We start from the raw sequence: 12914 nt of genomic DNA on the forward strand, positions 1-12914 counted from the left end.
AGAAACCAAGGGAACATTTCATGCAAAGATAGGCTTGATAAAGGACAGAAATGGTCTGGACCTAACAGAAGCAGAAGATATTAAGAAGAGGTGGCAAGAATACACAGAAGAACTGGACAAAAAAGATCTTCATGACCCAGACAATCACAATAGTTTGATCACTCACCTAGAGCCAGACATCCTGAAATGTGAAATCAAGTGAGCCTTAGGAAGCATCACTATGAACAAAGCTAGTGGAGGTGATGGAATTCCAGTTGACCTATTTCAAATCCTAAAAGATGATGCTGTGAAAGTGCTGCAAGAAATATGCCAGCAAATTTGGAAAACTCCACAGTGGCCACAGGACTGGAAAAGGTCACTTTTCATTCCAATCCCAAAGAAAAGCAATGCCAAAGAATGCTCAAACTACCACACAATTGCACTCATCTCACACACAAGTAAAGTATTGCTCAAAACTCAGCAAGCAGGCTTCAGAAATACGTGAACTGTAAAATTCCAGATGTTCAAGCTGGATTTAGAAAAGGCAGAGGAACCAGAGATCCAATTGCCAACATCCGCTGGATCATCGAAAAAGCAAGAGAGTTCCAGAAAAACATCTATTTCTGCTTTATTGCCTATGCCAAAGCCTTTGATGGTGTGGATCACAATAAACTCTGGAAAATTCTGAGAGAGATGGGAATACCAGACCACCAGACCTGCCTCTTGAGAAACCTGTGTGCAAGTCAGGGAGCAACAGTCAGAACTGGACATGGAAAAACAGACTGGTTCCAAATTAGGAAAAGAGTACATTAAGGCTGTATATTGTTATCCTGCTTATTTAACTTATATACAGAGTACATTATAAGAAACTCTGGGCTGGCTGAAGCACAAGCTGGAATCAAGATTGCTGGGAGACATATCAATAACCTCAGATATGCAGATGACACCACCCTTATGGCAGAAAGTGAAGAAGAACTAAAGAGCCTCTTGATGAAAGTGAAAGAGGAGAGTGAAAAAGTTGGCTTAAAGCTCAACATTCTGAAAACTAAGATCATGGCATCTGGTTCCATCACTTCATGGCAAATAGATGGGGAAACAGTTGAAACAGTGGCTGACTTTATTTGGGGGGGATCCAATCACCACAGATGGTGACTGAAGCCAAGAAATTAAAAGACGCTTGCTCCTTGGAAGGAAAGTTATGACCAACCTAGATAGCATATTGAAAAGCAGAGACATTACTTTGCCAACTAAGGTCTGTCTAGTCAAGGCTATGGTTTTTCCAATAGTCATGCATGGATGTGAGCGTTGGACTGTGAAGAAAGCTGAGAACTGAAGAACTGATGCTTTTGAACTGTGGTGTTGGAGAAACTCTTGAGAGTCCCTTGGACTGCAAGGAGATCCAACCAGTTCATCCTAAAGGAGATCAGTCCTGCGTGTTCACTGGAAGGACTAATGCTGAAGCTGAAACTCCAGTATTTTGGCCACCTGATGTGAAGAGCTGACTCATTTCAAAAGACCCCTATGCTGGGAAAGATTGGGGGCAGAAGTAGAAGGGGAGACAGAGGATGAGATTGCTGAATGGCATCACTGACTCAATGGACATGAGTCTGAGTGAACTCCGGGAGTTGGTGATGGACAGGGAGGCCTGGCATGCTGCAGTCCATGGGGTCACAAAGAGTCGGACATGACTGAGTGGCTGAACTGAACTGAAAATAACACTAATTGAATTAAGGAGGGAATTTTCATGATTATAAGGAGGTGCACCCTTAATAAAGATTTAGACATCAAAATTCAAGAAAGGAAACAGAACATAGCTTTGAAATATACTTGACAGAATGAAAAGAAAAAATAGGCAAAATCACAGTCAAAATGGGGGATTTTTACTGTATCTTTTTCAATAGCATACAGACCAGGCATACAAAAAACAAAGGATACAGTAGATGTACAACAACATAGTCAGCACATTTAACCAAGTAACACATAGAGCAACGCACCCAGCAACGCAAGAGTTCACATTACTGTACATGCACTCGGAACGTTTACCAAAACGACCACATAACGGGACAAAATCTTTCGCTCTTTGAATTCATACAGAGTATTTACTCTGACCACAGTGGAATAAAATTAAGAATGAAAAAGAAATATTGTTAGCCATCCCTATTTTGGGAAATTCAGCAACATCCTTCCAAAAAACACCTGAGTCTGGGAATAAATTTAAAATTTACCAAATATTGTGAAATAATGATAATAAAAATACAATAATAATGACAATAAACACAAAATAATGATATTATCATAAATTCTTCTAATGGAACTCAAGTAGTGCCTAAGGAAAATTTATACCCTAGATTTAGAGAAGAGGAAAGACAGAAGGGGAAAAAATGTAAGCTTCCAAGTAAGAAACTAGGAGATGAGAAAGCCCAAAGAATATAGAACGTTGGGGTTAATTTAAAAAGGAACAAAAATGAATGGAAAACAAGGTAAGCATAAGATAGAAAACATAGAAGAAACCCCTTTAAACGTGGCTCATTGAAAATTGAGGAACACTGATTAATACTAATGAAGAGCAAAGAGTAAATGTAGTTAACCATACCAAGAACAAAAAGGGACATCACTATAAATCACACAGAATTTTTGGTCATAGTTTTTGTGTTGTTGTTTGTTTTTGGCTGTGCTGTGACCCGTGGGATCTTAGTTCCCAGGTCAGGGATTGAACCTGGACCATGACAGTGAAAGTCCAGAGATTTAACCCCTGGATTGCATAGCTTTATTAATACAATTTATACATTTAATGTGGATAAGTACACAGAAAGTGTCAATTTCTCCACAGCCTTGCCAACACTTAAGTGAGTTTTTAAAAAAACAGTCATTTTGACATGTGTGAGATGATATCTCTTTCTGGTTTTGATTTACATTTTCCTGATGATTGACAATGTCAAGCATTTTTCATATACCCATTGGCCATTTGTATGTCTTCTTTAGAGAAATATCTATTCAAGCCCTTGGCCAATTTTTTAATTGAGTTATTAGGTTTTGGATTTTTTTTTCTTGAGTTGCAGGAGTTCCTTATTTGTTTGGAATTTAACACCTTATATAATTTGTGCTAGCTTACTTTTTCACTCTGTTGATGTTTCCTTTGGCTTGAAGAACCTTTTTAGTTTGATATATTCCCCCTTGTCTATTTTTGCTTTGAAATCATGAAGCAATGTGTTTTTATTTTGTGATGAAGCCTTCACATATCTAAAATATAATTTTTATCTGGTGATGATGTTACACAATCACACATAGTAAAATAAATTCAGATAAATAAATGAATTCCAAATTAGGTTTTGAATATTCTTTAGTGGAAGTGTAAAATTATTTGCAGAAAATAAAACTTGATTCAATGTTATTTTGAGATTAAGACTGGCATATAAAACATTTCATTAAAGGCAGAAGTCAAAAAAGTAAACTATTATAGATTTGATAACATAACCCCCTCCATTCACATATATAAACTTAAACACATAAGCAAAAAATGGAGGAAATATTTACAAAAATATTTAAGAAAGAGTAAGTGATGTTTCTTCATAAGACTATAAAGAAAGATAAGCACCTAAGAATTGATGCTTTTGAACTGTGGTGTTGGAGAAGACTCTTGAGAGTCCCTTGGACTGCAAGGAGATCCAACCAGTCCATCTTAAAGGAGATCAGTCCTGAGTGTTCATTGCAAGGACTGATGTTGAAGCTGACACAACTGAGCAACTGAACTGAAGTGATCTTTGTTTATAGAGAGTTCCTATAAATAAATAAAAATTTTTTAAACATTCTAGAGAAAAAACATTGTCATGAAAGATATCTTAAAACTGTAATATAGGAAAGAAGATAATATTTTTGTATATAGTGTTTGTGAAAGTCACTCAGTCATGTCCAACTCTTTATGACCCCGTGGAGTACACAGTCCATGGAATTCTCCAGGCCAGAATACTAGAGTGGGTAGCCTTTCCCTTCTCCAGGGGTCTTCATAAGCCAGGGATCACACCTAGGTCTCCCACAGGCAGCAGGCAGATTCTTTATCTGCTGAGTCATCAAGGAAGCCCAAGAATACTGCAGTGAGTAGCCTATCCCTTCTCCAGTGTATCTTCCCGACCCAGGAATCAAACCGGAGTCTCCTGCATTGTAGGCAGATTCTTTACCAGCTTAGCTGCCAGGGAAGCCCTAATGTGGATTTTTTTTAAAAAATGATACATGTTCTTATGTCAAGACTATGAAGAGAATAATACTCTCTTTTAAAATTAATTATTTATTTGGTTGTGCTGGGTCTTAGTTGCAGTATGCAAATTCTTACCTGTGGGATCATAAGAAAAAAAATTGTAACTACATGTGGTGATGGATATTACTGTATGTATGGTGATGTACAAAAATATAAACACTATGTTTTACACTTAGAACTAATGTAATGTTACAAGAATTCCATCTCAATTAAATATTTTAACAAGTAAGATTGGAATATGTGGATAAACTTAGTTCCATCCTTACCTGATATAGGCTTCTCTGGTGGCTCAGACGGTAAAGAATCTGACTGCATTGTGGGACACTCAATTGTGATACCTAGGTTAGGATGATCCCCTGGAGAAGGGAATGGAAACCCATTCCAGTATTCTTGCCTGGAGAATTCCCTGGACAGAGGGGCCTGGCAGACTATAGTCCATGCAGACACAAAGATTCGGACATGACTGAGAAACTAACATTTTCACTTAATGTCATTTTGTGGACCCAAATTAAACTCATCACTTAGATTTTAAAACACCAAATCTCACTGCATCCTACAGGGTTGGGACAGACACACAGAAACAGACAGTAAGTCACCTGCACACGAGATATAGGCTTCCTCCTTTGGAGAGCATGAAGTGTAATTCCAAGGGTCGGAAGGACACTGCCAGAGAAAGGTGTCAGTTTTCCGACACCGGATTCCATCCACCCACCGGGGTCTAGAACCTTCCCTGAGACCAACAGAAGAGTTGAGGGTTCCACTGTCCCCACAGCCAAGCTGTCTGCAGATCACGGACACAGTGATGTCTTCCATGGGGCTGCGGCAGACACTGCCCCAAGTCCCATTGTAGAAAACTTCCAGCCACCCAGCACACTGCTGGTCCTCGCTCACCATCCTGAGGGCCAGGAACTCTAAGGTTGAAAGGGGAGGAGACAGGACACAGTGAAAACTTGGCTGGATGTTCTGGTTTTCCTTTCTTCTAGAAATGGTGAACAGTCATCTCTGACCTTGTTCAAGAGATGCCCACTAGATGACAAGACTGACATCACCTCCCTTTTAACTGATTTTGTCCATTTGTATCTGTCCTTCTATTTCTGCCACAATTGGTGTAGTGGATATGAACTGAGAGGAAGACCAAACTGTGGGCACTAGTCAGGGAGGGGCAGCTGAATTCTGCTTCCTAACAAAATCTTTGAAGAGTATGTTAAGGGATGTGATGTGGATATTCAGGAGATAGGCAAAAGAATTAACCCCAAAATGTCCACATCCAAATCTCTGCAACCTGTGAATATGTTACAACACCTGACAAAAGGGATTTACAGGTGTGATTAAGATAAGGACATTGGGATGGTGAGATTAAGCTAGAATATTGTATTAACAATGTGAGCCCAGCCTAAGCACATCTTTAGATGCACTATCCTTAAACATGGAATATATTTCTTAGCTCTGCCTGGAGAGAGAGATGTGACTCTGGATAATATCTGGAGGCCTGCAGCACTGCTGGTCTGATAATGGATGAAGGGGGCTGTGAACCAAGGGATGTAGGCGGTTTCTAGAAGCTTGAGAATTCCATGGACAGAGGGGCAGATTAGGATACAGTCCATGGGATCCCAAAGAGTCAGACACGACTGTGTGACTTTTTTTTTTTAATCTAGAAGATTGAAAAGACAAGAAATAGATTCTCCCCAGAACCGCAGAAGTGATGCAGCCCTGCTGAAGCCTTGATCCAGGCCCAGTGAGATCCCTGCTGGACATCTAAGCTACAGAAGTTTAAGGAAATAAATTTATGTTGTCTTAAACCACTAATTGGTAGACTGCTACTGAAGCAAATGGAAACTAATACCGTGGGTTTAAGTTTTTTGTATGTAACTGGAAAGAGAGCCCTGCTTTCAAGAAAACCTGTAAAAAACGGTTCTGCCAGGAAACACTGCTGAGAAGAAAGAACCAGATCCTCAGCTGCTGCAAGAGGAAGTGAAAGCACCTCCTTTTATGTCTGCTGGAAAGACAGGCTTCATGGGAGGAAGCCTCCATCTCTGGTCCTTTCAGCATCTCTCCCTTGGGGCTCAGACCCCTGTCCTCCAGGGCCCTACCCCTCCCTCAGCCTGTGCACAGTGTGCAGCGCAGACCTGAGCAGATGACCCCCGCGTCCTGCTTGTGTCCGCAGTCGTGACGCCCCCAGCCTCGGAAAGGGCATCTCCACACGTGGGACTCCTTTCCTGTACAGTTCAGATCGTCCAGCCAGATGGGCCCTGATCCTGCCCCAAAGTGAGCAGACCCTGTGGCATTGAGGGCGTCTCCACAGCCCAGCTGCCTGCACACCACGCGGGCATCGTCCAGGTCCCAGCCGTCATCACAGATGGTGCCCCAGGAGCCCTGGTCAAGGATCTCCACTCTCCCGGCGCAGGGACTTCCCCCGTCCACCAGGCGGAGCTGCCTGCTGTCTGAGGAGAGAGAAATGGGACAATGGGGCGGTGACCTGGGGAATGAGAAGGGTCTTCTGTCCTGTGGGACCCTCACCTGAGCAGTAGGGGGCGCTCTCCTCAGAGGCCGCAGAGCCTGCTGGTTCAGACAGCGAGTCGTTGCACTGGGGCAGCACCTGGGTCTGGTTTCCTGAAAAACAACAATGATCAGAAGTCTGGAAGGGTTGAAGAACAGGAAACTGAATTAGTTAAAACTGAATTAATAATGACCTAGTGATGGAGCCTAAGATGAAAGCTGTGTTCAGTTTACTTCAGTTCTGGTGCTCAGTCGTGTCTGACTCTTTGGGACCCAATGAACCGCAGCACGCAAGGCCTCCCTGTCATCACCAACTCCCTGAGGCCACCCAAACCAATGTCCATCGAGTCACTGATACCATCCAACCATCTCATCCTCTGTCCTCCCCTTCTTCTCCTGCCCTCAATCATTCCTAGCATCAGGGTCTTTTCAAATGAGTCAGCTCTTTGCATCAGCTGACCAAAGTATTGGAGTTTCAGCTTCATCAGTCCTTCCAATGAACACCCAGGACTGATCTCCTTTAGGATGGACTGGTTGGATCTCCTTGAAGTCTGAGTTCTGGTTACATTGTTGTATAGAAGATTTTCCCCCAAAATTTAGCTCAGTTCAGTTCAGTCGCCCAGTCAGGTCCCACTCTTCGTGTCCATTTACTGCAGCTCACCAGGCTTCCCTGTCCATCACCGACTCCCAGAGCTTGCTCAAACTCATCTTCATCAAGTTGGTGATGCCATCCAACCATCTCATCCTCTGTCATCCCTTTCTTCTCCCACCCTCAATCTTACAGCATCAGGGTCTTTTCCGAGTCAGTTCTTCTCATCAGGTGGCCAAAGTATTGGAGCTTCAGCTTCAGAATCAGTCCTTCCAATGAATATTCATTACTGATTTCCATCAGGATCCACTGGTTGGATCTCCTTGCAGTACAGGGGACTCTGAACAGTCTTCTCCAACACCACAGTTCAAAAGCATCAGTTCTTCAGCACTCAGCCTTCTTTATGGTCCAACTCTTACATCCATACATGACTATTGGAAAAGCCATAGATTTGACTAAATGGACATTTGTCAGAAAAGTAATGTCTCTGCTTTTTAATGTGCTGTCTAGGTTTGTCATAGCTTTTCTTCCAAGGAGCAGATGTCTTTTAATTTCATGGCTGCAGTCACCATCTACAGTGATTTCGGAGCCCAAGAAAATAAAGTCTGTCACTGTTTCCATTGTTTCCCCATCTATTTGCCATGAAGTGATGGGACTGAATGCCTTGATCTTCGTTTTTGAACGTTGAGTTTTAAGTCAGCTTTTTCACTCTACTCTTTCACTTTCATCAAGAGGCTCTTCAGGTCCTCTTTGCTTTCTTACATAAAGGTGGTGTCATCAGCATATCTGAGGTTATTGATATTTTTCCCAGAAATCTTGATGCCAGCTCACGCTTCATCCAGCCCAGAAGTTCACATGATGTACTCTGCATATAAGTTAAACAAGCAGACTGACAACATACAGCCTTGACATACTCCTTTCCCTATTTGGAACCAGTCTGTTTTTCCAAGTCCAGTTCTAACTATTGCTTCTTGATCTGCATACAGATATCTCAAGAGGCAGGTCAGGTGGTCTGGTATTCCCATCTCTTTAAGAATTTTCCACAGTTTGTTATGATCCACACAGTCAAAGGTTTGGCATAGTCAATAAAGCAGAAGTCAATGTTTTTTCTGGAACTCTCTTGTTTTTTCTGTGATTCAACGGATGTTAGCAATTTGATCAATATGAAAAGACAAAACTTTTAGCTGAAGGAAAAGAATATATACTTCATTTTGCTTATATTTTGAGTCATTAATCAGAAAAAGACTCAGTTTGGCAGGCTTTCACTCGGGTCTTTCAGTGCTGCAATTAGCTGTCACCTGGAGCTGAAGTCATTTAAAGACTTGACTGAACTCTGGTTCTGTAAGGAAATTCCCAGAAGTGTTCTAAGGGTAAAGGAACATCATTTCTTCAACTTAATTCAGAAATATTTTACATATTCAGGAAAAATGGGGCAGAAGGGGAATCGAGAAGGAAAGACACTCACATACACACAGAGATTAAAGCAAAATGTTGATATTGACGTTTAGAAACCCAAGTAAAGGTCATAAGGGAATTTTTATATTACTTTCTCAACATTTTAATGTCTCAAATGACATCAAAATTTAAAAAATTAAAAGATGAAAACAACTCAAAGAGAATTCATTGCCAGGACACTTTCACAAAAATGCTCATAATATCAAAAATAAAATACCTAGGAGAAGTCCTAGTAGAAGATGGGCAAAATCTCTGAGGAAAATTCAAGATCTAACTGAATGGAGGGATGTATTATGTCAATGATTTTGAAAACTCAACATTGTCAATGTCAATCATCCTGAAATTTCTTTGTCTCCTCTCAAATTTTTAAATCTAATTTGAATGAAAATACCCTTAAGCTTTTCTTTTGGTGAAAATGACAAGCTGATTTCTAAATTCATACAAAATACAAGCAACCAAGAATCACCATCACAGTTGGTAAGAAAAGCAACAAAGTTAGAAGAGTTAATATAAAGTAACTTTTGTAAATTAAAATTATTAAGACTTACTACAAAGTTTGAAACTCTGGGAGATAGTGAAGGACACAGAAGGCTGGTGAGCTGTAGTCAATGGGGTCACAAAGAGTCAGACATGACTTAGCGATTGAACAACAACAACAACAAAGTTATAATTAAGAAAATGCAGTATTGGTGCAAGGATAGACAAATGATAACATGGAACAGAATAGAGAGTCTTAAAAAGGACAGACATAATTGCCCTTCTGCTTATGATGAAGGTGGCACTGAAGTGGGGGAAAGAGTCTTTTCAGAAAAAGATTCAGTCAGTTGGATGTCCATATGAAACCTGACCTTATCTTACACCAATATCAATCCCAGAAGGAATGCACAATTATATCCAAGAGAAAAATAATACAATTTCCATAAGACACTCATGGAGAATGTTTTTAGGATCTTGGAGTAGGCAAAAATTCTTTGTTAAAAGCTATAAGAAGCATTAAATGTACAGGGAAAAGTTAGCAAGTTATGTTTCCATGAGATTAAGAAATGAGTTCATCAAAGGACACCATTTGATTAAGAAAAAGAAAATAAAAGACCAAGGATTAAACATGGAAAGTAAGTAACACATATTTGCATCCAAAGACATTGTCAATGTAAGTTGTAGTATCATATTTGTAATAGTCAAGAATTGGAAACAACTCAGATTTATACTGTCAGTAGAATTGATCAGTACGTGGATGTGATCATTCAAAGGCATACTCTACAGAAATAAAACTAAATAAAGTGCTACAATATACAACATCATGAGTGAATCCCAAACATAATTTTGAGTCTAAGAAATTAGATACAAAAGTTGCAACATACTGCATCATTTTATAGAAAGTTCAAACATTGATAAAACTCTCTACGTCAGTAGAAGTTCGGTAAGTGCTTTTCCCTGTTGAGGAGAGGGGACGACAAGGATTGTGATGCTGGGGACATTTTCTTTGCTGCTCTGGGTTGGGGTTCATACTGAGGTCTGTACTTACTGCTTATACATTGTTCTCTATGATTACATGTGAGCAACAATGTAGCTTAAAAATATATTATTCCCTTTCACACTTCTTGCCCTGGCCTGAAAAATGAAGGAACAATGAGAAGATCCACATTTCACCACAAAATATCTGACTTTGAAGTCCATTTTCCCTCCCTCTCTGCTCTTGGGGACATTTCACTCCAGGAGCATCCTGAGCACCAGTAGCACTTGTCCCTTGCTCTTACCTGAGCAGGTCACAGAGGCCGTGTTGCCATGGGAACAGTCAGGACCACCCAGGGCAGTCACAGGACAACTCCACAGAAAGGACTCTGCCCCTGAGCAGTGAAATCGGGCTGTTAGGATCTGATCACCTTCTTCCATATAGTGTGGTCCTCCGGGGGTGGAGATGGCGACTCCACAGCCGAGCTGACGACAGACAACATTGGCATTGGCCAGACTCCAGTGGGAGGCACAGAGCGCTCTCCATCGTCCAGAAATGTTCATCTCCACCTGCCCCTCACACTGAGAGGAGCCATTTGTCATGAGCCGGACTTCTGAGTATGCTGGTAGAAGAAGACAGAGTTTCAGCAAAATCACATGACTTTCTCACCTGAACAGGGTGTTCACAGAGGTGAAAGGCCTGACCTGCATCTCACCTGAACAGACAACCTCAGCAGCTCCACTGTGGTGACAAGTGCCCCCTGGACAGGACACTCTGGGGCAGACCCGCAGCTCAGGCTCCTCCCCCTCACACCTGAACTCTTCAGCCCAGACCCGGGCACTGGACTCTCTGAAGAGCTCACGTCTCAGGACAGACACAGCCTTGCCACACCCCAGCTCTGCACAGATGACCTGGGCAGTGGGGAGTGTGAAGTTCCCATCAGACACTGGGATCCAAGCTTCTCCAGAATACACTTCTACTCGCCCTGAGCAGGGTCCATCCCCTCCAGCCAGATGCACAAATCCTAAGAGGAAACAACAAAACCAGTGAATGTTCATGGTACTACTGACTTGGCAACTGGAAACCGCATGTCACAGGCAGTGGAGTGAAAGTTCTTTCTTTTTAGGAGTGGAGCATGAAGAGAGTTTTTGACAGTTAGTGTCATAATTGAATTTTCATGAGCAGGTTTCTAAAGAGAAATCCAGGAGGATTACAAGATCAGTTTAGAATGGCAGAATCCCAAGAACCTTGAGACTGGTTAGAAATCTGAATTCCTTGGTCTAGGAGCCTAGAAACTACAGAGCCCAATTCAGATCATTGGAATGGCTGAATACTGGAAACACATCTTTTAGCATTGGTTGAAGAAGTGAATTTCTCATTTAGCAGCCTAGAACCTACAAATCCAAGGATAATGTATAATATGCAGGCACTTGAAAGTAGAAATATGCAGAAGAGAACTCACCCAGAGGGACATGGGCTATGAGATTAGAGACCTAGCATCCAGACAACCTTAGAAAGCTTTCCTGGTACTTGTGGGGCTAATATTCTGATCAATTTTCTCTCCCAGGAACTAGTCTTCAAGCGACTTAGGTGAGGGAAAGTCTTGAGGCTGGATCCATGAGGGGATGCCAACCTGTAGATGGGCGATGGCTCCAGAGAAGAAATATAGACGCTATCAATAGTTCATGTTTATGACATCTTGTCTTCTCAATGGCAAAAATTACATGAATTCATTCAGTGACCTCAGTGGGAAAGAAGATGAGTTAAGAAAACTCAGAGAGTCATAGAGAGACCCAGCCATCTCTCTGGAAATCCTAGGATTTATCAAAGAATCTGGTAGAGTGTGTGTTCTCAGTGGGAGCTTACCCTACAGCTGAGTTTCCAGATCATCTCCTATTAAAGGTTTTCTTCTGAAACAGGACTCATAGAAAATGCTAATTGATTTTAATACTATCATTGTACTACTTCTAACCACAGGAAAATATGCATTCTTCTCAAGCACACATGGAATATTCTCCAGGCTAGGTTACAAATAAGTCTTAACAAGTTCAAAAATATTAAAATAATTCGAAGTTTCTTTCATGACCATAATGGAATGGAACTGAAACTCATTAGTGATAAGGAAACAGGAAATTCATGAATATATAAAAATTAAACCACACACTCCTAAGATTGTTTTCTCTGTTTCTATTAAGAATGCCATTGGGATTTAGATAGGAATTGCATTAAAACTGTAGATCACTTTGACAAGTACAGGCATTTTAACAATATTACTTCTTCCAAGACAGAAGCACAGAATGACTTTCCATTGATAATAATGGCTTTAATTTCTTTCACGGATGTTTTACAATTCTAAAAGAAGATGGCATGTTGAATGTTTTACAATTCTAAAAGGAGGAAAAAGAAGGAGAAGGAAGAGGAAGTGAGCAAACAAGCCATAATTTGGAGAGTTCCAAGTTGAAAAAGCCTCAATACAGACAAAATATGTAAATATTTCTGGGAAATACTTGTTGAATAGGTTGTTAGCATATTACATCACCCTCTGCTCCTCCCGTCTACTACTTAAGCTGCTATCCTTTTTCATTTCTCCCACTTCAGACAAGCAAACACAATTTTAAAAGACACAGATGAATGGAAAAGAAAATCAGAAAGGATAGCTACTGCTGTGGAAGTAGGGTGTAGGTGGGGCA

The 12914-nt window shown here is 41.0% G+C and overlaps 1 protein-coding gene across 1 annotated transcript in view; it reads right to left on the reverse strand.

Moving 5' to 3' along the window:
* The window catches only part of LOC138077656 (antigen WC1.1-like), a 54350-nt gene that overhangs the window by 32584 nt on the left and 8852 nt on the right, over positions 1–12914 (reverse strand). Inside the window, exons 3-7 of the mRNA XM_068969764.1 lie at positions 10940–11248; positions 10529–10846; positions 6749–6841; positions 6358–6672; positions 4828–5142 (exon numbers count right to left, since the gene is read on the reverse strand). Coding sequence (XP_068825865.1) covers positions 4828–5142; positions 6358–6672; positions 6749–6841; positions 10529–10846; positions 10940–11248 — 1350 coding nt within the window. The remainder of the gene's footprint in view (positions 1–4827; positions 5143–6357; positions 6673–6748; positions 6842–10528; positions 10847–10939; positions 11249–12914) is intronic.

Source organism: Capricornis sumatraensis, chromosome 4 (assembly GCF_032405125.1).
Source record: "Capricornis sumatraensis isolate serow.1 chromosome 4, serow.2, whole genome shotgun sequence".
Lineage (NCBI taxonomy): Eukaryota > Metazoa > Chordata > Mammalia > Artiodactyla > Bovidae > Capricornis > Capricornis sumatraensis.